At 37.6% G+C, this 26746-nt stretch overlaps 1 protein-coding gene across 11 annotated transcripts in view; it reads right to left on the minus strand.

The window, feature by feature from the left end:
• The window catches only part of LOC128867531 (trithorax group protein osa), a 178450-nt gene that overhangs the window by 118441 nt on the left and 33263 nt on the right, over window positions 1–26746 (minus strand). For all 11 annotated transcript variants that reach the window (XM_054108835.1, XM_054108825.1, XM_054108894.1 and 8 more), the window contains 2 exons: window positions 12154–12381; window positions 96–284 (listed from right to left, as the gene is read on the minus strand). In XM_054108835.1, the coding sequence (XP_053964810.1) occupies window positions 96–284; window positions 12154–12381 (417 nt within the window). The remainder of the gene's footprint in view (window positions 1–95; window positions 285–12153; window positions 12382–26746) is intronic.

Raw genomic sequence — 26746 nt, forward strand, 5'->3', positions numbered from 1 at the left:
CTGTGTAGGTGCATATATGTATATAAAGATTATACATCTGTATGTACGTATTTGAAAGGAAAATTGGCGCGCACGTAACGATGAAAATTAATTACCTGATGTGGTGATGGTGACGCCTGCGATGGCTGTGGCGAAGGACTCGGTGCATGTCCAGGACTACTGCTGGGCGGTGGACCGCCATGCTGTGATTGATGCGGTGATGCTGGGGGATGCGGATGGCCACCAGGCCCGGGACTAGGTGCCGGCGATGTACCACCGGGCCAAGGTCGATTCGGTTCAGGATACTGAAAAAGTGTGAGCAATAAAAGAAGAAGGTACAAACAATGGCTGTAAGTTTACACGTTCAAGTGCATATAAAGGCATAGGTATGTATGTATGTATGTATGTATATATTTGTATGGAATGAAAAATGAGAGAGAGATATGAATACAAGCAAAGTTCACGCGACCCATTGTCCGTTTATTTGTCTACTCGACTGCTGCGACAATACGCGTTGTGGTGTACGCGCGTAATTTTATAAATGAATATGAAATTTTAATAACAAAAAAGTGATAAAATTGTAAAATCCCCCAGCGCAAAGGTGTACAATGGCAGTCGCCGGGCAGTAGTGGACTGGACAACATGACAACCTGGACATGGATGTTTTCTCTGCATACAAAAGGTTGTACGTGCATATAATTTAATTTAGTTTTTATTTTATTTGCGGACATCGCATTTTAGCACAATTTAATTGTATGAATTTTTTATGTTCATGTTTTCACGACAACACTGAATGAATGCAGTGAAAACCAAAAGTAAATTTATATTCGTTTAGTTCCGCATTTGCGACAGCAATTTTTTATTTCAATTTTAATCTTTTTCTCGTACGCTCGTACCTTTTATTCCCTAACGCGTACACGCTTACATGAGTAGTACTTCCTTTTTTTAAATTGAAATATATTTCCAAAAATAAAAAACGAAAAATGTGCCAACTTCTTTAAAGTAATTTTTTTGTGTGTCGCGTAACAACTATCTTATCCCTTTCTACAAAAACAAAGCGATGCCAGATGCTGTTCAAACTAGCGCGGAATAAAACGTATATCACACTGTCTCTATACCTATATAGGGGAACGAGTCCTCGACGCACGCATCAGAAGTATCGCTAAGATCACCAACAAACCGTTAATGAGTGGGAAGTCGACTGTTGATGGTATCCACATGCTTCGTACGATCATAGAAAAACACCAAAAACACCGGCTAAATAAAGAAAATCTGTTTTGAGTCTTTATCGACTTCGAAAAGGCGTTCGACCGCGACCTAAAGATCTCGTTTGAACGTCGTTAAGAAATGATCTGATCCTGGAAACCATCATTAAACACCTAATTTGCACCTGCCATAAAGTAATTACCCTGGTAAAATGTACGAGTGGGCTGACCCAAAGTTTCAAAGTTAATGTAGGTGCACATCAAGACCCAGCTTTAAGCCCTCTTCTCTTTAATCTGGTGATAGACTTCCTTACGCGCGAAATCCAAGGCAACCTTCCTTGAACACTGCTGTATGCTGACAATGCAGCCCTTCTCGCACGCGACAAAGTCATCCTTCAAGAAAATCTGAACCTATGGTTTGCTGTCCTTGAATCGAATGGGCTACGAGTAAGCCGCACAAAGACCGAAGCAAGCGAGTATCATTGTGCCGCAGCGAGTTGTGAGAGAAAGACGCAAGTGTTGCAGATGGAGGTACCAAAATGAGGGCCAGACAGACCACCAAAAACCTGGACAAACTCCACTGAACACTGCATGCGATGCAGAAATGTCAGCGAATAGACGAATCAAGACCGCGTGACCTGGACACTTCGCACAAGGAAAACCGACCCGAAATACGAAAAGGCTAGGTTAGAGAAGAAGAAGAAATTGGGATTTTGCGGGATGGTGTATGCTAATAATCCACTAACAATTCCTGAACTTTTACACGAGACTTAACGCCATTGATGAAATTGAGTCAACACTATTGGAAATTGTGTTCGCAAGCCCAACATCAGTAGACGTTCCCGCGACAGTCGGTTCTAGGCAACTAGAACGACCCGTATTTACATATATCCGACCAAGGACTGTCACGCAGCAGCATTCTGCGTATATGTATGGGGAATGTTCATGCTGCTACAATAACGGTCATTTATGGGTTATTATGTGGCATACATACCATATACTTGCCCCAACCACCACTAAGTCATATGCCTATCATTTCTTCTCTTATAGGTACACCCTGTTGCAAAATTATCAACCCACCAGTATTTTTCATTGAAATATAGTTCATACCATATATATAACACAAAGTTACAAACTGTATAAAAAATTAAAAAAAAAAATTCAAAATTTCATTAAAAATTTCAGCTTTTTAACCAGAATTTTTAGAATTTTTTGGACATGCAGTTTTATAGCCCATCGAAGTTTTGTATAACAAAATGCAAGTTCGAAGTGACTACAAAATACCTTTATTTTTCAACATTTTTTTCGCTGAGGTTACACTTTTTTCCCCATACAGAGTACATGCTCTACTTTTTTTATATAGAAGAAAAAATTTAGCACCTTCAACGAAAAAAAATTCTCACAAATCAATGGCATTTTGCAGTCTCTTGAAACTTACATTTTTTATACTAAATTTCAATGGGCTATAAAACTGCTTACCCATTCTTACTTTTGATCATTTTTCAAGTATTTTTACGTAAACTCTAGAAGACTTTTCGAGTGCTAAGCGTCAATGCACATTTATGGGGGCATTTTAGAATATTCTTTTGAGCATTCAAAAAGCTTTTCCTGCAGCGTCGCACTAAGTGAACATTAAATGAATAGTTGAAAATCCATCTGTTCACCGTTCACACGTTTTTGTGCCAGGTATTTTTGATTTCTTAACATGAAGTTTTCAATGATTTTTCCCAAATGAATTTGTGATATTTTCCGGTAGAAGTGACTGTATTTTATTTCTGATTTTTTGCATATTTTCATAAATCTGTTTATGGAATATGTATGCATTAACGTAATTATATACATTTTATTTATAATACATTGCATGTTAACAACAAACAATATTAACAAAAAAAAAGCACAAAAAGTACTAACAAAATTATGAAATAGGAGTATGACTCCAAAAAGGCTCTTAGGAAGGGTCAAATAAGACTTTAAAATATCCCTAAAATTCACTAAAAATGAGCCATAAAAAGCACCGAATTCATCGGATTTGAAGTGTTTTTTAACGTAATTTCGTCATAGAACGAAAAATTACACATTTGAAGCTCCAAAAAAAAACTCACTTGTGAGTGAAAAGCTGTTATAAGCAGGTTTATAGCACATAAAAGCATTTCAGGATTCCTTTAGTTAGCCGGGTATTCAAGTGTTTCTTGTTTGGCTTGTTAAAATTTCAAAATATGTGGTTTCAAGGGCACGTATTCACCGTTCTTGTCTGGACTACTTTTGTTTTAATCTCAACAATTTTTATTCGGCAGTTTTTTTTGATCTACTGAAGTCAAGAGGCATTGAAAGGAAATTTTGGTATTGATACATTTTTATGTATTCGTACGTTAACATTACTGTAGACTAGACAGAAAACTGGTTAATGCCAATTCCTTCTTATTGAACGCAAGGAGTAGAAACATGCAAATTTATTATAAAAAAAAAAAAAAAACAAAAAAAAAAAAAAACGTTTACTTCACTTCCCATTATTGCAATTAACTGACCAATGCTATCGCTGTCTATGTATTTTATTTTCATCATTAAAAAAAAAAACAGCGAAAATAAACTGCAACAGCAAAGGTCAGAATGATTGGTAAAGAATTATTTGAATAAAAATATGCAAAAGTTAATGCCATAACCTTTTTTTCATTTGCAACCGAAAACTTTTCAGGATATTTGTAGACCCACCGACCGCCTTTGATTCATCAGTGCAGCATCATTGTATTTGTTGTTTGGCTTGTACAAAGCAACCGCCGATGCTGTCACCGTTATTCATAAGTATTAAAGCATTTTGCATCAAAAATGCATATAAAAGCATACATACACACAACCATGTACAAATACATATACACAAGGAAAATTTTATACATTTTTGCTTCAGTAGTTTCATTAATTTCCCGTTTTTTATCTGCCCTAATTCCCAGATAAATGACTGTTTTCTTTCATCTCATACGCATGTGGGGTTGTGAGAGTGTGTGAGAGGGTGTTTCTCAACAATTCAATTTTCATTTACAAAAACGGACAACTGTTTGGTGCGCATTTTTTATAAAAATGTATGCGCTACAGCACAAAATTTATTATTTGCGAAAAAAATAATATATTAGTTTTTTTTATTGTACTTTTATTTGCCATTTTGTGTGAGTGTGTGTGCGCGCGCATGTTTTTTTTAGTGCATAAATATTTTCATAGATGTACACTAATATGAATATTGAACAACAATTTCGTTTGCGGTTATATGTATTTGCCCATGTATGAGTGTAAATATCCTGCCTGCATTCTGCACACACACACAGTTAGATGCATCAACATGCACACAGATTAAGTTTGCACTATGTATGTACACTGGTGGTCGAAACTAGAGCAACGGAAATCTGTTAATATGTAGTTTGTTTTATAAAGGTATAAAGGTAAAAATTAAATTAATTTAAATAAAGGGTTTTCCAATAACGGGTGTTATCTTTCGCTATCGAGAGATGCTAAGCGATTTTTTATGGCCGGAATTGGATGGTATTGACCTGGACAACGTTTATTTTCAACAAGACGGCACTACGTACCACACAAGCAACGAAACCATTGATCTTTTACGGGAAAAGTTTTCGGACCGTGTTATCTCTCGAAGAGGTGATCACAATTGGCCACCGAGATCTTGTGATTTAACACCTTGTGACATTTTTCTTTGGGGCCATGTGAAAGAGAAGGTCTACGCCAACAACCCAGGGCCGATTCATGACCTCAAAGATCGAATTCGTGAGGCTATCGAGGACATAGGGCAGCCACTTTGCAATTCGGTTATGGAAAATGTCATGAAAAGGATATTGTCCTGTAAGCGTCATCGTGGTGGTCATTTGCCTGATGTTATTTTCCACTAATAACGGCATACCTTCCTCTTTATAATGAAATAAACACCCGATCATTTATATTAAAAAATATCATTTTTCTTTGAATATCAAAATAACACCTCTTATTAAAAACCCCTTTATAATTCCTGATAAACCTTTCTTTTTTTTTGTTTTGTATGTCAGACTAGTTTTTGTATAAGCCCTCATCGTTTGCAATGGTTATGCCTCGTAAAACTGGGATAACTCACTAAATCTAATTGTTCTACAAATGGAGGACCTACAGTTTCAACTCCGACTCCGAACGGCAAATGGATTTTAATGAGGAGCTGTTTCATGGCAGAAATACACTCGGAAGTTGGCCATTGCCTGCCGATGGCTATTAGAAAAATATTTTTCTATCACTTGGTGTGTCATGCACGGAAATTCGAACCTGTGCACTCACGCGCCAACCCTTTGGGTTATAGCGGTCGGCGCTGTAGTGTAATTTTTGGTAGTTCGTTTCCAGTGCAGCCCATATGCTCGTATATTTATTTATGCCAGTTGCTTCTTCGATTCGCCAAGCGTTAGCAAGTGGTAATTAAAGGTACTTTGAAGAATGGAGGAGCGCCTCAGTTCTGGTGTGGAGTTGCTTTTCTTAGGCTGGACTTGGGGTCCCATTTAGTAAGTACAATAAAAAAAAAGCAAGTAAGCGACATAAAAATGCACAGATTTGGAAAAGCAAACGTTTTGGAAAGTGAAATGTTGCCCTATGCAGAAAAATATATGCCGCATATTTGGGTTTTTCATTATGACAATTACCCCATCAATATTCCGCAGTACTTGCGCAATGGAGTAGGAGAACAAAATGTTATTGTATATAAAGGTTTTTCACATTGGCTTCAATTCACAGCAATCAAAAACCTAAAGAGCGTCGCCGAACGTAAAACTGAAAGGGATACCATTTTGATCGTTGCATATGGAACATTTACAAATATCAAGCTGAGAGGTCTATAAATTCAATGCCACGCCGATGTGTTGAAGCTACCATTTCAGTTCCAAGAGAATAATTGCAAGAGTTATTTTAGTCTTCGAAGGAAAATTTTATTATTTGATACATATTGAAATAATTTTTTTTTTCTTTGTGTTTTGCAGCTAAAAAGTTTTAATAGCATACACTTAAAATTTTTCGTTATTACAAACAGCTTTACGAACTGTTAAATAAAGTGAGATGTCAGTTGCTTTTAATTTGACCACTAGTGTACAACCGCGCATTTCACAATTAATTTGCATTGTCATGCTGCAACTTCGACTCTCATTTCATTTCATTTATTTAATTTTTTTATAGGTTTTTTTTATATCAATTCAGCGCAATTTTAATAAATCCCCGGATATTTTGTTGGTTAAGTATTTTTTCCTACCGCATGCGTATTAATTCATGTTTGTTTAATGGCAAAACTTTTCTCTGCAATAAAAATTGCATTTTATATTAGACACACTTGTATGTATGTATGTATATGTAAGTAGGCAGGTACTCGTATTTACATAGCAGAGGAAAAAATGCCCATTTGGGCTTGCTGATATGTAAAATTATGAAACAGAAAAAACACATACAAACGTCAATTTCAGGTGAATTCTGCAAACTTTCAGCTGCATTCATATATTTTATATTTTATTTTTGTATTATTTTTAATTAATTGCATGGCTGACGGGATTTACTTATTTTTGTATTGCTGTTTTTGTTGTCTTTTTTTACACCTGAGCGAAAATCCAGGACAAGGATCATTATTGATTCGAATTTTTTACGTATATCTACATTTAAAATACGAATACATACAATTTTATGTAGTGAAATATTAAAATATAAAAATCCAAATTTAATGCTCACTTCAATGTGAACTTCAATAATTGAAATTCATCGCGAAGCACGTTACCTAAGCACACACCTGCATATGTATGAAACAGGAATTTTTTAGGTGTACTAAGTGGAAGAAAATATATTTTCAAAGTAATTCCTATTGCTAGATACACATTTTTGCCAACTCTCAAACAAATTGTGTAAAAAATTGATTAGTCGTTTTTTTTTTTTTGTATTTTTAACAAAATCAGTATTTCACAATTTCATAAGAAACCTACACTCAGAAAAAGCTCATACTAGAACCTCATCGTTGGAAATTAGGTGGTAATCAAATCAAGTTTGGTCTGATGAATGAGCTGCTTAGGGGCAGTGCTTCTCAAATACAACTATTCGTTTGCACATTTTGTTAGTTTTTCTCATATTCTGTGCGGTTGTTATTGATGATAGGTAACGTTCATTTGTAATAGCTTCTTCCCCTTCTTCCCCTACTTTTAGCGACTTATAGCAGATTATACTGCGCTGATCACAGCAAACACAGAGCATTGTATTTTTTCTCACGGTATTTGGATCTAGCGACCACCGTAGCCGAATTGACTAGTACGTGACTACAACTTGGTTGATTTCGGGTTGAAAATCTACTTAAGGATGCCCATAAATTGACGGAGATGCCCAGTTGAACACTTAACAAAGAATCTGTGCGCGCGCCAATCGATGATATTAATTAATATGCCAGAAAAAATAAAAGCTCTGAAAAAAATACCCAGTAATTTAAAAGGTAGAAGACTATTTGTACTGGAGTCATAAGTGTTCACATATGAAAATAAAAAAGAAAGGTATTTACGGTATTGAACTTTTTCTCCATATAAAAAATGTGATTTATATGGAAGAAGAAAATGCACAATACCATCAATAAAAAAAAAAAATTAAATACAAGGGCATTTTTGAGGCACTTTAAACTTACGCTTCCTTATACTAAAATTGTTTGAGCTATAAAACTGCATACTCAAAAGTTTTCTGAACATTCTGCCTAATATGTTGGAAATTCTTATGAATTTCCCTGAATTCCTTACAAAACTTGAAGCTTTGATTCACATGTAATACATGTAACATATTGTAAATTAGTTAAAATTAAGAAAAAGTTAAATGTCAAAATTTATAATCGCAAGAGGTGTTGGTTGTTCTTTTTGTCGGCGGGTGAAAATACCCCTACCTCATATAATAGCAGCCTCTTCACTAGTAACTATTTTTCCATTTTCATTTCTTTCTCAAAATTATTGCCACTTGTAGTTTTAACGTATATATAAAGAAGAAAAAATGGTAAGGGTTTTCAAATATCTGAATTTTTATATTCATTCATCTCCTTTGTGCTCACTTGTTAGATATTGTACGTAGATATGTGTACATAATTTTTTCACAAATGTTAAGATCTAATCAAGTTTCATTAAACTTAATTTCTCTCTTAGTTTAATTTTATTTTATTTTTCGATTTCTATCTATTTTTCTTTTAATCTACTTAGACTTGCGCTGATTGAGTAATTATTAAACAAAGTCTACGTTTAAAACAATAAAGTGTTTACATACAAGACCGAGAACGTCGACTTTGAAAATTGTATTTTAGTAGGGATGAAAATAATTGAATTGATTCATTTTGCTTGGAGATATTAAAATAACAAAAACAAATGTTCGCTGTTTGAATCTCAGTAATCCAGTAATCTCAGTACAAAATTTAAAGGTTTTTGTTTTTGTTGGCCACCCAAACATCGAAGGGGTAAACGATGGAAGATGAAGAATATCATACACATATGAGAGCATATTTAAACATAACACACATACACATCTCTTCACATTTTGTTAGAGAATGCAGAGCAAGACGGGACTGGTATACAATTGTGTGTGTTATTTTACAACAATAAATGCAACATCCTGATATGCATATACGATCAAGGGCTCGTGCATTAGCTGCAATCTGTATTCAGTGTATGGCATGCATTTTTTACTGTTACAAGAAACGCTGTTGCTTTTTAGTCAGCAAACCATATATAAAAGAACATAGAAGCAATATATACAAGGAAGTTTTAATTCAAAAATCTACGCATAAGGAGCTCATTACAAAATGAAATTACGCAAAAATGCCGATTTCAAATGTATACTGAATACTTGTATAAGTGCATACAATTGAAACACATGTATAGGTTTGTATTAGTGTAGGGCGTAACTTCTCCTCCAATTTGTGATGTGCGCTTGATGTTGTTCCACATATGGAGAGACCCCCAGAGAAACTTTTTCTTGACAGAAATGCAATCGGGGGCTCGCCATTGCCTGCCGAGAGACGATCGCAATTAGAAAGGTATTCCTTTAATTTGAATTTTCATGTCTGTAGCAGGCTTACAACTCGAATTTAAATAGCAAAATATTCACTCACTTATAACTCCTGCATACAAATTATAGATAGATAAAAGTATGCGATGTGATATCCTTACGACTTTTTGTGGCATATATCGCCAAACCCGCAAAGATTCAAGTACTTAAACATTCAAATATTGCAGAAATAGGACCCGAAACCCTTGCAAGTGGGCTACTGTATCATAGGCCGAGACAGCAATTTCAATGAAGTCATATTCCATAAGTTTTATAATTTCTAAAAAACCAAAAATTCATTGAAAAATACCGAAATACTGATTTGGAAGGAAGCCAGCCTATAGCCAACCCTTCATTTGTTCATTTCTCTCAAATTCTTTATACCGAGATTTCGCTGTGTTTGAAAAATTGGGGAAATTATGAAGCATGTTTTGATCAATCATTTACTTTTGTAGGCAGTTTTTATATGATCTCGGAATTGGTGCACATGAATTGGTAAACAAATAGCCTCAGTCATACTTGTCAAAGCGAGCTTCAAAACCAATCTTGCTTTCTTCTGCAAATGGAAGCTCTCTGATACCACAAAATACACGCACAGTTTCGTCATTCCGCGTACAGAAGGGATCGCTGTCAGAAAAAGAAAACTTCATGAAAGAAGTTGGAATGAAACCAACAACCATCGTTTCACTACGCAGAAGCCAATTCCATAAGAGCAGCAGCAGCAACAACAAAATTAAGTTTAAGTTAAGTCCACTGCTACGACAAGAATAATAATGATTAAAACGCTCCACATGCCATTCCAATAACAGCAATAATAACAAAATCTTATTTATGATAATGATGTGACAGGCCGAGGCAACAGCCGAAGCAACAACAAAAAGTAAGAGCACTGCAATGCAGTAGTCGCAGCTCGAGCAACAACAATTTCAACAATGAAACCAACAGCTAAAATTGACTTCAATAGCTGCTCTGATACGTGCCATACATAGCAACAATAATAGCTGCAGCAGCTAGGCTCCTAGTCGAGGACAAAGTGTTCAATTGCAATTGATGCCACAACAAGTGCAGGGATACAACAGCGCATACACACACACAAATGCACAAATGCACAATTTTCCATTTACTCGTCATTACGTATACATAATATATGTACACAGGTATAAATGTACGACTGCGTGTGTGTGTCGATATTTGTATGTATAGTTCGTGCTCGCGTTGCGTGGACGCATACACATCTGCACTTTCAAAATTAATTCACACCACATGGAAGGACACCAAGGGAAGCAAATAAAACCACACACGAACACATTTACACAGTTGCATTGCATGTTACATATTATGTTTTGTTATGTTGTTGCTGTTGCTGTTGCCGCAGCTGACAGGCAAGCATAAACTAGTGAAACAAATTTCTAGTTGGCAACTAGTGTTTTGAGATCGGTCGAGTAATGACTTGATTGTCACAGAAGACAAACTAAAAAGCAATTCCTTTCCTAAAATGGCTATTACATGCATTTATTTATCAGATATACAAGTAAAAATAAATATAATATAACATTTACAACTGAAAATTACTTTATGGCTTTTAAAAACATTGTTCATGGAGTTAAACTACTTCTTCACTCCAATGAAGGTACTGCCGCTGAAATTAATCTAAAAGAAACTACATGTAACTAGTGCTGTCACTTTATAGTACGAGCAACAACATCGTTTCGTAAAATTCCCCTGTACACACACACAGAAGAACAGGGGAACTAGTCATTACGACTACGAATGCATCAGTAGATTTTCTGTAGGGTATTTATTTGCATAATGCAATATTCTCAAATGGACAAGCGTCGTAAAGTGTTATTTGTTTCCCCATGGTGGTTGTATGCATATATGTATGTATGCATGGGTATTTATGTTGTCAGGGAAGTAGGGGAGTAACTGATGATGCGATTGGAGATGGCGCTGCTGTCATATTATTGGAAATTTTGTTGCTCTCGTTTTTATGTAATTGTAATGTGCGTACAAGTAGATGAGTACAACATATTGCACATGCTGTAAAATCTAATATGTAGTTTTTCGAATAAATTTTTGTGGTAATATGTATAGATATGGCATTTTATATGTAGATAATAACATTTCATTCGTCCTTTGTTGACGATTAGTTTACAAAAAGTGGCATGGGCCTACGAAGTACCAAATTAGCTTAAACAGCAACCAAAATCAAGCGGTAAATTTTCAAAGTTTTATGTAAAGATATAAAATAATGAATAAACCTATATAAAATATGAAGGCATCTCATAATATTTGATATGCCTGAGAACTCTTACAAAAACAGTTAAAAAACAAAACTGTCAATAAATTTATCGATTATGTGATCTAAAAAGCCGTATTGGTGAATTAAATGCATCCAATAATGAGTTATTGTTAATAATAAAACTTTGATAATCCTCTTTTAGCTCTCTCGAAACCTTTTTCGATAAATGACAAAACAAAATTAATTTTGTGCCTTGTATTTATTATATGGAGAAAATCCGGAACACTGTCAAGAGAAAAAATTATAAAAAAACCAACGGAATTTTGTAGCAACTTAAAACTTGCACTTTATTATACTACAATTCAATAAGCTTAAAACTGCCCGCCAATACTTTTTCTAGAAATGCTAATTAAAAACTTTGGTGTTGTTATAAAAAATCTGTATTCCATTTTTCTAAGTTTAGAAACTGGGACTTATATGTTTTTTAGACAAAAATACTGAACAGTCAAAAAAAAAAACAAAATATATTGTCAAAAAGTGCGAAGAAAGTATACACATTTTCCAATTTTCCGGAAGGTCGGATTTTTGCAATACCAATCAGCTTGGACATAAAAAAAGTCGAAGTGAACATACAATAATCTAACAATATGAATTTTGATTTTTTAGTGTAATTACCTGATGTTGTGAGTAGGCAGTTCGATGATTCGGGCCTGTCGCTGGCCCAGGAGGCGTGGGATACCGCTGTGGATACGGTGAGTATTGTGCAGCAGCCGTACCCTGATTTGATGATTGCGGTGGGGGCGGTGGTGGACCGCCCGGCTGTTGTTGGGGTGAACTTGGATAGGAACCTGAATTTTGACCATGTGCTGGCGGATAAGGTGATTGGCCTCTGGAAGTATTTGTCTGTAAAAAAAAAAAAAAATGTTTTTATTACATAATTACTGCGAATTTGAACAGTATTTTATAGCTATAGAAAATAAACGATGAATATTAAATTACAAGCGATTTGCATATGAAAACTTTTGTAATCGACTTTACCGTATAAATAATTCGCAAAATTTAATGCTATTCTCTTCCATCTCTTAACCTTTCACAAGCTTTCAGATAATATGAAGAGAACAGACAAATGAAGCGTGTAAAGCATTCAAATAAATTCCATGACTTGGAACTGTCTAACCTAATGAGAGGCTTGAGAGGTTTCGCATAACAGCACACAAATTCCCCCAAGAAACAAGACGTGTTTTTGTCTCCAATACAAAGGAGACGTTCTATCGTTCTCTGACAAGTTTCAAATGCAGTAGAAAAGTTGTGCTCCAATCCTCGTCTTAGCATAAGACAACAATAAATAAACTCTAGATATCCTACAGAGTTTCAACCATTCCAACTATTTACAAATGTGGAGATAAATCGAACCTACATAAATACCAGAAAAGAAATCATTTACTTTAAAGGTGAACTATTCACGCACGCTCATCGGCAATTTATAGCCCAAATATACCTTCGTTTACATCAACCTTCATGGGTCGGAAATTTTTTCTAATAGCAACTAAGGTCTCTAGGGGCAATGATAGACGTTACCATAGACAGAGCTTTTGTTACCATCGGACATTCGAAGACGTCATAAACATTTAGCATAACATAGGGTAATTTCCAATTCACTAAGTTAAACAATTTGCGCGCCTTTAGGTCCATAGCGGTTAGTCTTATGGGTTAAAAATCAAGCCATTTGTCATTGTCTAGTTTGTGGGGCAACATCTTTTCCGGAACCTACGTAGTCGGGGAGTTTTTTCTTTCTCAATAACGCACTGAAAAAGTCTAAGAACCATGGCACAACTCCCAACACTATGATTAACAAGAACAAAAACCAGATTTCATAAAACTACATATGTGACAAAACAAAAGTAAATTGAGAAAGATTGACTCTAGTTCACAAAGAAGCAAAGCGGAATTCCCCAATCAACGGCAAAGCAAATGAGAATTTCTAATATGTGCTTCGAGTACTATTCAGGTATGAATGACAAAGTGCAGCACATAAAAGCGTAATTAAATTGGAGATATGTTGAAGAACAAGCACCAAGCCAAGCCAAGCTACGAAATGAACGAATATATTCGTCTACAAGAACAACAAACTATTTTCGTAACATATGGAAGCAATCAACACCCACACATTTGATTTTGTACAAGTATACCTAAAATATACCAACAAGTATGTGCACGACATGTCCACCAAACATACACATGAAACATACCAGAAATACTTGAGAGACAAATAGGAGAGTAGAAGAAACTCAGAGTACGTACACATGTACGTGCATGTGCATGTATCAAGTGTTGCAGTTCGAATCCGAGTTCGTATCGTTTGCTCCTTAGGAATTTTCTTTGTTTCAAACAGTGCAATATATCTAATTTCCCCACCTGTGTTCTTTAACAAAAAAACAACAACAAACAATATAAGCTGAAGTAATAATCAGAAATGAGGTAAAGAAGCACAGCAAGTACTGAGCCAATCAATTATTTTGCCATTTTCGCCACCCGCACGCACTTTATAAGTATTATCACTCCTACCAGTGAGATGGTAGACGGACGTCATGAACGAGGATACTCTTCATGTCTCCTGAAATCAGACTAGTATCGATTGGGAAATAATGGCAACGGTATTTATTTCGCTGTTACAAATTAAAATCAGATTATTGTTGAGTAAGTGAAGAAAACAAACGGGATGAGAGCCGAGAAATAGGCAACAAAAAAATGCAAAGAATTTAAGGAGAGTTGACGGATATAATGCGGTATGAGATGTGTTGTAAGAGTGATCGAGGGAAATTTTTTGAAATATTTTGTACAATAAAAAAATCAAAAAAAAAACTGTCCCACAACAACAACTTCGGGATGCAATCAACATTGGAATGTGATGATTAATATTACGTAGCAATGTCTGAGCAGCGTTTCCCAAAGCGCGTTCTACGATGATATTTTACTATAGGTCTCCCAAAAAATAAAATATTCCATATGAAATATTAGTATGTTAAAGATAGCATATCAAGTGAAATGCGAGCAAACACTTTGTGACGTGAGCGTACAAGGTGCATCCAAAGCAGGGTTGTATACAAAAATCATTCAGCTAATAAAAGAAAGAGCTTTTTTTATTTCACTTCATTTAAAATGAATTTTTTGCTTTTATCACTGCTTGCACTGAAAAGTGGATTTCGATCACTTTGTTCTAGGTGTAAAAAAATATTTTTTTTTGTTTTTCGGTTTATCGTTCAAAAATTAATTTAAAAATTTAAATTAAAAAAAAAGTAATTTGTTTAAAATTTGTATATTTTTATTCTACGATTAATTCGTCTCTTTCGTTTTCTTCCGTTGTGGCTTCATTATTTTCATCACAACAAGTAATTGTCGCAACGAAATGGAAGAATCATAAATGAGCTAATAGCTCGATGCATTCCGCGCCGTGCATTAAATGAAGCTCCACTCTTCACTTCCATTCAGGCCATTATAACCAGCGAGTAAGTGAACCGTAAAAAACGTAAAATATGAGTGTAGCTCGGAAAGCTTAGTCAAAAGTCAGGGATCTCCTGCCCACTCCCAGCATTAAAAATATCTAAAAGTGCGCTAACGGATTGCTAAAGTTTGGAAAACTCTGGTTTAGTCTCATTAATCGTGAGCCATTTCAGCGAATTCAAAAAGTGACAGCAACAACAACAACATCAATATATAGAAATCAATATCTACCAAAGTACACTAAGCAACAATAAATAAAAAAATCCCCCAACATTCGATTCATATTGCATACGACTTTCATGCGGTAGGAAAATCCACACGCCCGCAGAGGATAGCAGAAAAATCAAGCAAAAACCAATAAAATGAAATATTAGTAAGAGAAAAAATGAGCACGACTGAAATTAAATACACAAAGAAACATGAAAGAAAAATTGCAATAAAATGAAACAGGACATTGCCATAAAAAATACGCACAAAACAACAAGAACAACATATGTGGCGCTGAAATGAAAGAATGAAATAAAATTTATGAATAAAATGTAAATAAAAGCGCACTGAGGCAAAGTTTTAGCTAACGGCAAGAACACGCACAAGTTCAATGCAATCCAACCCCGTTACCGTAATCGTATAAAGCAGAATGCATTGTATCATCACCCACCAACTTGACGTAACATCCAAGGAAAATTCAGTGAAAACCAGGCAGCTAGGCAGCCAACCAGCCAACAGCCGCCAACAAAACCAATCATCATCATTATCCACATGCAACATCATCAGCAGCAGACATTTTCAACGTGGCCACCCTCCACATGCATCAATTGCCATACATATGTACCTATGTATGTATGCATGTATGCAAGTATGTGTTTATAAATGTACACTGCCTTCGCACAGCCACCAGTGTGCGCACTTTGAAAAGCCCTTCAAAGCCGACATCATTTCTGCCACTGCTGATGCCATACATAATACTTAGTTGCCTGCACTGACTCTACTATCCTACAGTGAAGCTAGCGGCGGTGGCGATGATGGCGGCAAAATGCTTCAAAGGTAAAATAATAGAATGTGTAAAACTAAAGTGACGGCAGCATAGCATAAAAGCAAATGACATGAAATGAAAAACGAATGAAATGTATTGTTTTTGTTGTTCTTTCTATTTTTTGTTTGCCGCCCGCCCACTTCTGTGGGGCATTACTGTCATTACAGTTAAGAGGCGGCAACTTCCACTTTAACAAGCAAAAGTTGGTTTTTCATGTCGTTTTTCCTCTTTGCGTTATTTTCCATTTTTTTCTTTTACATCAGACATCTACATTTTTGTCGGTTTTTAATTTCTTCGATTAATATAGTACATGGAAGGTATACTACATGCACATATGTATGTACATAGTCGTATACAATAAATGGAAAAACTGTCATATAATAACTCTCCATAGCAGGGAGAAGAAAAAATTAAAATAAACGTGTGAGACTACTCTGTGTCGCAGCGTTAGTAGAAGCAACAACAAATCCATAAACATTAGACAGGGCGAGTCACAAAATGAAAGGCAAACAGTATTAGCGAACGAGCGAGTTCAGCGTAGCAACAACATTGTGGGCTGCCCACCAACAGCCTGCACACCACACACAGGGGCACTGAACGAACCGAGCAGAGCGAAAAGCAAAACCAACGACGAATAGCGACGAAACGACAATGCTCTGTCGGCTCGCGGCCATAACTGTGCTGGCACTCGTTATCGAGTTCGTCGTATCCTTCGTGTTTGCGCTCGTTTATCCTCTGCCGAACACAAAAATATACATATGCATACATATACATATGTATGTAATTGTATATATAACCGTTTATTCGTATATCTATACTTGGGTATATAATTTTAATCGATTTTCCACATCCAACAACGAACATGGATAATACATATTCAATGAGTTTCCATCCACCTGTCGCCGGGCGCTTCCGACACAGCAGCAGCGCATGCAAACGGACTCTCATACATATACACAGGCATACACTAGAGACGCCCTAAAAATCCCACTAGCCAACACTCAGTTCGGCATCCAAGCAAGGATCGAACGAATAAATGAAAATCCCATCCATACACTTTGCAACACATGAGCTCCCCCAAATGCCGAGTGTTGCACGTCAATCGGTCGAGTCAGACAGTGAGACTTTCGGTCTGTCGATAGTACGTTCAGGCGTTCGCAACTGGCAAGCCTAAAATTACACCAGCTCTAGCATGCCACGTTCTACCACCTCCGCCTAGTCTCTCAATTGCAGAACATTCAAAATGTACGAGCACAATTTGGAGCAATTTTGCCTTCAAACCAAATTGACAATGTGTATGTGGGCACATTTTAATGCAGGAGAGGATAGCCGTTGCAACAGCAACTGACTGTTGTGTTTACCATCAACGGAAATGCGATTTTACCGAATGATGGGCAAAATAGAAAAACGTTAAAAGGAATAACAGATAGCAAGGAAGAGACCATGTATGTAAATCGATTAAAATTGAGAGTTAGTAGGGCTGATGGAAAAACAGCTGACTGGTTGGTATGTAGTAAATGATAAAAGTTACCAGGCCGTTCAGTCGCCAGTGAAGTGACCAACTCCCATTCAACCGCCTTGGTTCTGTATAGCCTTGCAATGATCGGTGCATGAGTGTAAATAAGGAAAAGGTTTAATACTAAAAAAAAATTTACAGCTTTGCTCGCGCACAAATTAATGAATGTTGTTTGATTTTATATAGATGGTTGCCTGGCTGTTATCGACAGTCGCCTTACAGTACTGATAACAACAGATTAACTTAATTGGATATGGTGAATGTGATTAAAATGACAAAACATATTACATATTTACAGAAATTTGCTATAAAAACGTGCAAAGGCGTGTGAGCTGGATTATACATCGGCTATTGACAAATTACCCATCTACAAGTTGGAGGTTAGTTGAAGAAAATACATTTTTAATAGCGCTCCCCCCTTGGCAGACGAAGCTCATGTTCAACCATGTAAATAGCTGCTTAAAATTTTAAACTTTGTATTACATACCTATAAATGTCTAAAAACAGTGACCTTGAAATTCTAAGCTTTGCATTGCAGTATCTTCCCCTTAATTTACCCTGCAAAATTGCACACTTTTTGGAAGAGAATATCTAATCATATGTTTTTGTGGATATTGCCGAGCTATCATACCAAGAAACCCATTTAACCGAATCCAATTATATGGAGAATCCAATCTTATGCCGCATATTTTGTTTTTGGTTTAAATAACCGGGAAAACCATTTGACGGCGTGAAAGATACGGTACTTCAATTTTGGAGTCCGAAAATATGTTTCATACCACAGCTTTTGCCAATTGAATATACAAACTTGTATTGTACTGTAGACCTAAGCTAAGAAAGCGTGAGATAAATTTAGTTTATGGTTAGACATTTACAAAATGGGTACATTTGCGTGCATTTGACGTCACAGACACGTCTTGCACTTGTTTGCCCTAGGAGCGAGCGGTTGACGTGTTTTGTTTTTATTAATTTATTTTTGTTTTACAATTCTAATTATCTGAAGTCATCTTGATACTACATAAATACTAATATTTACTTTAGGAATAGAAGAATTTTAGAATTTTACGTACTACTCCAAATATTCAAATATTCTCTCAAAACCCAAACGCTTAAACTCATTTTCATCTCGGCGTCTATGTTAACATACAGAATTGTTGCATTTAGGGGTCGTAATGGGGAAGACGACGCAGCCAGACTGATTGGGGCGAATTTTTTTTTTTTTTTTGTTTGTGCGAAAATGAGCATGAGAAGCCGCCGTTACATTCAATATCGAACGTTACGGCGTCATGTTTACCGATTTTTTCCCCAAATTGAAGAGGATGGCATAAGTATCTTATAAATGCCACACAGGCCGCCTTATATTGAAACTTCTCCGCACTCTCTTCGAAAATCGAATAATCAGCCGCAATGGTAATGTTATTAAACAATCAACAGTCGATCATTTTTTGTGTAGCGCTGATAAATATAAATGTTACGCCAACCATACAGAGACGATACAAGAGTAAGATATAGTTTAAAGATTTAATTGAACGTTGACATTGTTAGACTACGTGTCGAAACTGGAGAATATGTACCAGTACCAGTCATGGTACATGTTACATGGTAAGGCGTAATCTTTTCAAAAACAAAAAAAAAATCATTGAAAAATAACAGTTCAGTGAAAAAACGCATTGTGTTCTGCTTGTAGTCGAATTAAATTTCACACACTTGATGGACCCCCCTTTATGTATTCTCAACAAACATCACGCCAAATATGAAACTCTCATACGCAACACTCGTGCGTATTGACACAGAGTTAGCAATCGAGTGTAAAGTAACTTCACATGCCGCAATTGGCGTAAACAAAAGGCGAAAGCAAACTTTCGAGATAGCAAACAAGCGTTGCTATCACGTCTAAGTCACCACATTAACCCACCGGCTAACTCACTGTGCGCGACTACCAGCCACAAGTGCTTATCGCATCTCACGACTATGCAACCTCTGCAACAAACCAATAGCCGACACAGAGTGTAAGTCAGCGCTAGTAAATTAGCATTAGTTTTTGAGAACTCAAGTAAACCAAGTGAGCACACCACTCACACATACAAACATATTTACACGCGCTTATGATAGAAAAGAACTGAAAAGAAATTTATGAAATGTAAAATGCGAATTGCTAATTGCGAGTTGCAAAAGGTCGGGTCAGTCGAAACGGAAAGAACTAAGAAAAATCGTGTAAAGAAAAACTTTGCTGCCATTAACGGAAAGATTTTATTTTTACTCTCGCCACTAGGGATCAGTCAAGCATCCGAGCAACTGCTGATTCGTACTGCAAAGCGGGGAAGCGGAAGTTCGCTGTGTAGTGAATTCGAGACTCGGGGTCACACATGCACGCACCCAACCAACGACGCTTTTGCCGGTAAATGAATGGATGATTGGGGCGGGCGGGGCAATGTGCAAACGAAGTACGACATAATGCCGTAACATTTTATTAAAAAAACATCCTTGGCAATTGTAAGTTGAATGCACACACACAAACATACACACGCATATATTCATAGAATGAAAGCTACACACAGAAATAAAAAGTATAACGATTTTGTTGTTGTTGTTGACGACGATAGCAAATGCGAAACGTAGTCAGAGTGTTTTAATAGCCCGGGCGCCACACAACGAAGGAATAGGAATAAGAGTGTAAAATGTGGTAATAAATCTAATGGAAGGATCTACAACAGCAACGACGTTGAAAAAGCAGGATAAGTGAAGGGCACACAAGCACAGCCGCAGGGGCGAACACAATTGAACGAAGTTAGCGCAACGTATAGATATACATATGTACATATGTATTGTACATATGTGCTTATGTGAAGGGAACGAAAGGAATGAGCGCACACGAAACTCACAAAAACACAGACAGGCAGGCAAACTAACGCCGGAGCTCATATTCATGCACGGAGAAGGGTCGCTACGGTCGCAAAGCAAAACCCATCAACATCAGTCTGCGCGCACCAAAATGCGGCAAGGACGAGGAGGCGAAGAGCAAGGCAAAAAGGCAGTCAAGCAAGCAGCCAGGCTGACAAAGACCGTCCCAATCGCTGTAATCGGACGCCATGTGTACGCGTATGTGTGCATGGAATGCGGATAAGCTGAATAAATGTCGAGCGACAGAAAGGACTGCCTGAACGACTCGCAGAGCAACAGAACCAACGACCGCCCGACCAACCGAACGTGGAACACAATGCAAAACAGGGAACAGCCAGCATTTGTGTAGCACACACACATGTACACACGCGCATATGTATGTGAATATATACATAAATGGATAATACACGAGGAGCGCTAGCGGATTGAACAACAAAGTTTGTCGCACAAACGCACGCACTTGGATGTGGCTGACAAAGTGGACGGGGCTCAGGCAAGTGAACACAATTCATGCACTGTAATAGGTTTGCCGGAGAATGCGCAACGTGCGAGCCGAAGGGACCGAATGACAACTGACTGTTCAACATGCGAGGAGCGAATGTACAAAGAGAAGGTCACAATGACTGACGAGCCAAACGAACGTATGCGGAATAAACTATTTGGCTCTTTTGGTAGTATGTTGCGCGGTAGACTGGCAAGTAGCGGCGTGGCATGGTTTCATTTTCTTTCTGTTAACTTTGCCGTTGTTAGCATCATATGGCCCGACCAGAGTTTATAATTTCATGATAGAAGGGAATCGTCGACTTTGTAAGCATCGCAAAGATGCACACTTACAACAACAAAAACAAGCCATACATATACATACTTGCATACACAGGAGAGATATTGCAGAGATAAGGTGTACGCGACTGTCGAACAAACCATTCAACCTGCTGACCGCGCAGTCGTCCAATCGTCCAACCGTCGAACTGGCATGCCGTTGCGCACGAGAAAGTACTCGTAATTCGAAGGCAACATCAGCCATGCACTGCTGCCAGGCATAATGAGCGACAAACAGGCGGAACGACAAGAGCGAAGTGCACGGTACGAACAGAGAGTAGATTCATATTCAGGGCAGGATTGAAATTAATTTACCGCCGCCCTAGAAAAACCAAACAACATCAATGGCAGAAACCAAAGGAGAAGCAGGCAATAGATAACACTAGTTTACACAAAACAGTGCTTCTTTAAAAAAATGGAGCTTTTCGCGCTGATTCTGGGATCACTGAACCCGTAAATGAGTTAAATTAATTTTTTCAGAAGGCTGTTGATTACATTATTTAGAGCTTCTCCTTTAATATATTTCTTTAAGACACACACAAAACATAATTTATCTAGGGAGTCTTTACACATCTTTTTCTTGGAAAGACAGTGAAAATATTGAAAGGTCAGAATAAAAAAATTCCAAATGAAACGATAAAAAAATATTTCTGAAAGTGTGAATGTGGCAAAATTTTAAATTGGACGCTTTTATTTATATACAATAATCAATTATTATACAATATATTAACTGGGAAACTGCGAAGCGGATGAGCTGGCCAGACAAGGGAACTGTGTGGTAGTTTCCACGCGAAAGGAGCTCTGGGCAAGTACACAAACTTGAGGCACTTTCTGAGGATGACAAAATCTCAGCTCTCAAACTTAGTGGGTGTCCTAACAGGTCCGCGAGGTATGCCTGCGTGAGACTTGGAATTACTTCGAGTTCTTCTTGCGTGAGTTGTATGAAGGATGATGTGGAATCATGTCTTAGCTGCCATGCTCTTCAACGACTACGATTTAGGCATCTTGGTTCTCACTGCTTTTCTACGCCTGCTGATATAGCAGGTCTTGATATCAAAAATCTGATGAACTTCATCAGCAGCATGAAGTGGTTAACAAATCCCCCACCTCCTTCCCCTCACCCACTCCTCTCTCTCCCTTTGTCCTATCGATTTCCTTCACCTCTTTTCCCTTGCATTGGTATCACAAAGAATGAACTAAAATTCTTCACCCAAGTGGGCCCACTTTCTGGACAACCAGTATAACCTAACCTAACCTAAACCACAAACACTCGACGCAGAATCGTGGACGATGACAATATCCGCTGAGACGTCCCCTGGAGTGTTTGAGAGAAAGATTCCGTGGAATAGTTTTGGATCTTTGCACGTTTGTGACGGTGAGTATCGTAGGCGTTGGAACAATTAACTATATAAGCTTTACGACGACCTAGACATGGCGCAGCGAGTAAAGATCCAGCGACTTCGTTGGCTAACTCAAGTCGTCGAATGGAGACAAACACTCCGGCTATGAAAGTATTCGATGCGGTACCAGCTGGCGGTAGCAAATCAAGAGGAAGATCCGGTGGAGAAGGACTTAGCTTCACTTGGTGTGTCCAACTGGCGTCGGTTAGTACGAGAAAGAAAAGGCTGGCCAAAATCGCGTTAGCGGTTATCGCGCCAATCAAGAATAAGAAGAAGAGAAAGAGGCGGGATACACCCTTATGAACGATATCCATAAAAGATTAGCTTTATTCGCATTTCAAATTGTTTGCCTATATCTCTAAAGCGATTCTTTTGAAAAATAAACGAAACTCATTTTCGTGTTTAGCGACCCACAAGCACGTTTTTAAATTAACGAGGTAGGAATCACTTTTTTGTGTACTAGTGCAATCGACGACGAGTGCTCGAAGCTTCATAAAGGTATGAAAAGAAGCACACCAGTCCAGTAAGTCGAAGTCAAGGCGCACATGAAAGTCAAGCTAAACCATGACATGCCATGTCGACTAGAGACGGAGAGTGGCGTGTGAGCGCGACAAGGCGAGCCTGGCATTGCTTTTGCCGGTAAAATGAGTGGTTATATTTTTTTTCTTTCATTTTTAGTACCAGTAGGCAACCAACTATGCCGGCTGAGGCAACGCAAAGCCCCATTCAAAGAGATTCAGAGGAGGATAGCGCGCGGTAAAACAAAAGGAACTTTTCTCTGACAAAGTACGACGTTGTATATTAATAGAGCGTCACTAACGACCGCCGAACTTTGTAGCATGACTGTTGTTGTTGATGGCGATGACGAAGACGATGGTGTAGGCAGTGGTGGTGGCGGCGGCGGCGTCGTTGTCCCATCAAAGTGAGTACCACCAAACTATGCACAGACATAGACCCGACCCATCTAGCAAACGAGATTGCAATGCAGAGTGCGGTTGATGTTTTAATGGAAATGGAAATTAATGTAAACGAACGCGGTGCAGATGCGAGCGTAAGTATTCGTATAAATGAAAATGGGGTTGCGAGGCAAGCCGAAGCACAAACATTGGGTAGTGGCTGGTGGGTAGCGCAAGAGCTGAGAGGGATGTGATTGCGAATGTGGAGTGGCATACAGATTTAGTTTGATGTTTACGTAAAAATGTCGATTTAGTAAGGTTTCCATTTTTTATGAAGTTAATGCTGAATTTTATTGTTGTTGTTATAGTTGTTGATGAATGCAACGGTCCCGGTATTAGTGTTGGTGGCAGTAGTGGTTGTAACGCACAAAGCTACACCACGCTTTGCCTGTCAGGATAAAAGCAAATTAAAAACAGCCGCACAGTGAGTAATTTTCAACAAAAATTGTGATTTTACGTTGTTAAAATGAGACAGTTGAAATTTGATACTGATGTACCTGAAAGTGATCCAAAGAATGCTGATTCAACTCCAATTTATTAGATGATCAAAAAGAAAAGCAACAAAATGTATTTTATTATGTCGCCCTTCTACAAATAATCACTAGACTTGGGTCCATTTCTGCGTGTCATAATATTTAATTATTGCTCGGAGGTGGCAGAAAATTGTAGAGCTCAGTTTTCTAACAAAACCATAATAACCCTTCGAGTGCTAAATAATCGCTGCGGAAGATTTATGAACATTTGCACGTTGACGACGACGAATACCGCAGACGGTGAAACTATGCGCTTTACTGCGACACAGGCGAAGTGCAACGAATAAAGATCCAGTTCCAGAAAAGAAAACGGAAAAGGAAGGTCTCAATTGCGTATTCAATTCAACTTGTGTTTCTAATTGGCACTGATTATCACGAGAAAGAAATAACTTGACTGGAGCGCACTCTGTTGAACTGTTCCAAAATCACTCAAGCTGTTACTAAGCTAATAGGGAAAAAGATTTACATCCGAAATAAGAGCCGGTTGTTAGGAGAATTAATGGAGGTTAACCTTTTGCTCTCGAGAGGTGAGTCTCGCTTACCACATGATTTGATGCCGCAACTCGAGAGGTGACTCTCGCTCACCACTTCGTTTGGTGTGAACTCCTACGTTTTTATGTACTTAGTCCTGCCATAAGTACTGTTACAAGTTAAGTCCGTTATAGATATGTATGAAATTTTAATACTTTTTTGTAATCATGTAAATATTAAAAAAATTCGAAATAATTCAAATAATCACCATTCGCCTTTACACAAGCCTTCAAACGATTAGGCACCCACGGTTTCCATGGATATTGACGTCGCTTCTCGAACCAAAGATTGTTTGAGATTCTCCAAATTTCCGCGAGCTGTTCTCCTATTCTGACCACAAACTGTAGTGCAATGGATACAGATCTGGACTTCTAGACTGCCAATCTTCTGCGGCTATGAACCCAGGAATATTTTTTTAGCCACTGGTGGGTGGTTTTTGGTACAGAGTACTGCTCAACTGCGCCAACACGCCTTCTCAGACACCCTCTTGATACACTTTTGTCCCTGTATTAGCCCCTTTTTCGCAGAAATGAAGAGATGTAAAGTCTTTACAAGACACTCCTTATCAGCCCATTACGGAGGCTGCATGGTGGCCACGCTGAACCCTTGGAACAAAATTTTTTGCGTCTTTCGAAGTTTGAACATAGATGTATTTATACATGGCAAGGCTAAGTATACATATATACAGGGTGGGTGCTCCATCCAACGTATGGAATTCGAGTTTGACAGCTAAAGTATAATTCATAATGTGTCAAAAACTTAGTTTATGATTAGACATTTATGGTTTCGGCTCGATCAATGGACTGAGAAAGTCTTGATTCAAGAAGAAAATTTTTACCGACAAATCACATTTTCAGAGTAAGTTGATTTTCATCTCGGCGGTTTTGCTAACAAACAGAATTATCGCCGTTGAGCGTTGAGAAAAAATCCACACATTTCATGGAGAAGTCGATACAGCCAGAATGATCGACGGTTTGATGCCGATTTCGGTCATTGGATCAACTTCATTTTATAACATGCACAAAGTTACTGTTTCAGCCAATAACGAGCGTTACTTCGTCATAACCGATTGTTGTTTCACCAAATTGAAGAGGACGGCGCTACGTGTCATACAGCCGAACTTACATCCAATCTTTTCCACAGAAAATCGAATAGTCAGCCGAAACGGTGATAACGACTGAACGCGAAACAGCAGCGATTTGACTTCGTTCGACTATTTACGTGGGCACCGTTAAGGAAAGGTTTTATACACCAGCCATCCGAGACGATTCAAGAGTTGGAACATTAAATTTCGACTTCATTGCTGAGATAGCGAAAATTAACTGAAAAATTGGTTGAGAGAATAGGCTACTGCTATTGGAAGTCATTTGAAGCCAAAGTTCACTTTTTTCTAGAATATTAAAATTCACTTGTATTTACAATTATCACGCCTCTTATTTCTAACGGAATTAAATTCCAATGGTCCTGGATGGACCACTCTGCACTTAAGTGGTATTGGTTTACTAACTCGGATTATCTACGCATCAGAGGGCTTGCGGTTTGTAAACTCGCCGAATATTTTTGAGTACTTCATAGACCTGATATAAAAGAATAGCGAGTAAAATTGAATATTCACTGCCATTTCACTTCCTATGTTCCGCATTTTCGACCATAGTGCGCCCCATTACACAGTAGTAGCTGGTATTAGTTAATCAGCTACATACATATGTACATCCATACTTAGCGCGTCTGGCCTTTCCTACTTGCATATTGACATGACAGATTTGTTGCAAATGTTTAATATTTATGTGGTCCGCAATGCGCAGAGCAAAAGTTGTATGCAAAGTTGCTTGCTAATACTCTTAGTTGCTTCTATACAATTCCCGCACATCTATGAATGGCATAACATATGAACATTCGTAGAGACAGGACCAGCAACTGAATTGAATTACTTCTTATTAATTAAGAGTAGAAGAAAACGTAGAATAGCAGTACGACATAGGAGTAATGATAAAAAATATGTATCGTTATTATGTAAATGCACTATAATTGCAAAATTAAGGTTGAAAAAATTCTAAAAAAAATATATTTTTACGTAC

The sequence above is a fragment of the Anastrepha ludens genome, chromosome 2, assembly GCF_028408465.1.
Source record: "Anastrepha ludens isolate Willacy chromosome 2, idAnaLude1.1, whole genome shotgun sequence".
Taxonomy (NCBI): domain Eukaryota; kingdom Metazoa; phylum Arthropoda; class Insecta; order Diptera; family Tephritidae; genus Anastrepha; species Anastrepha ludens.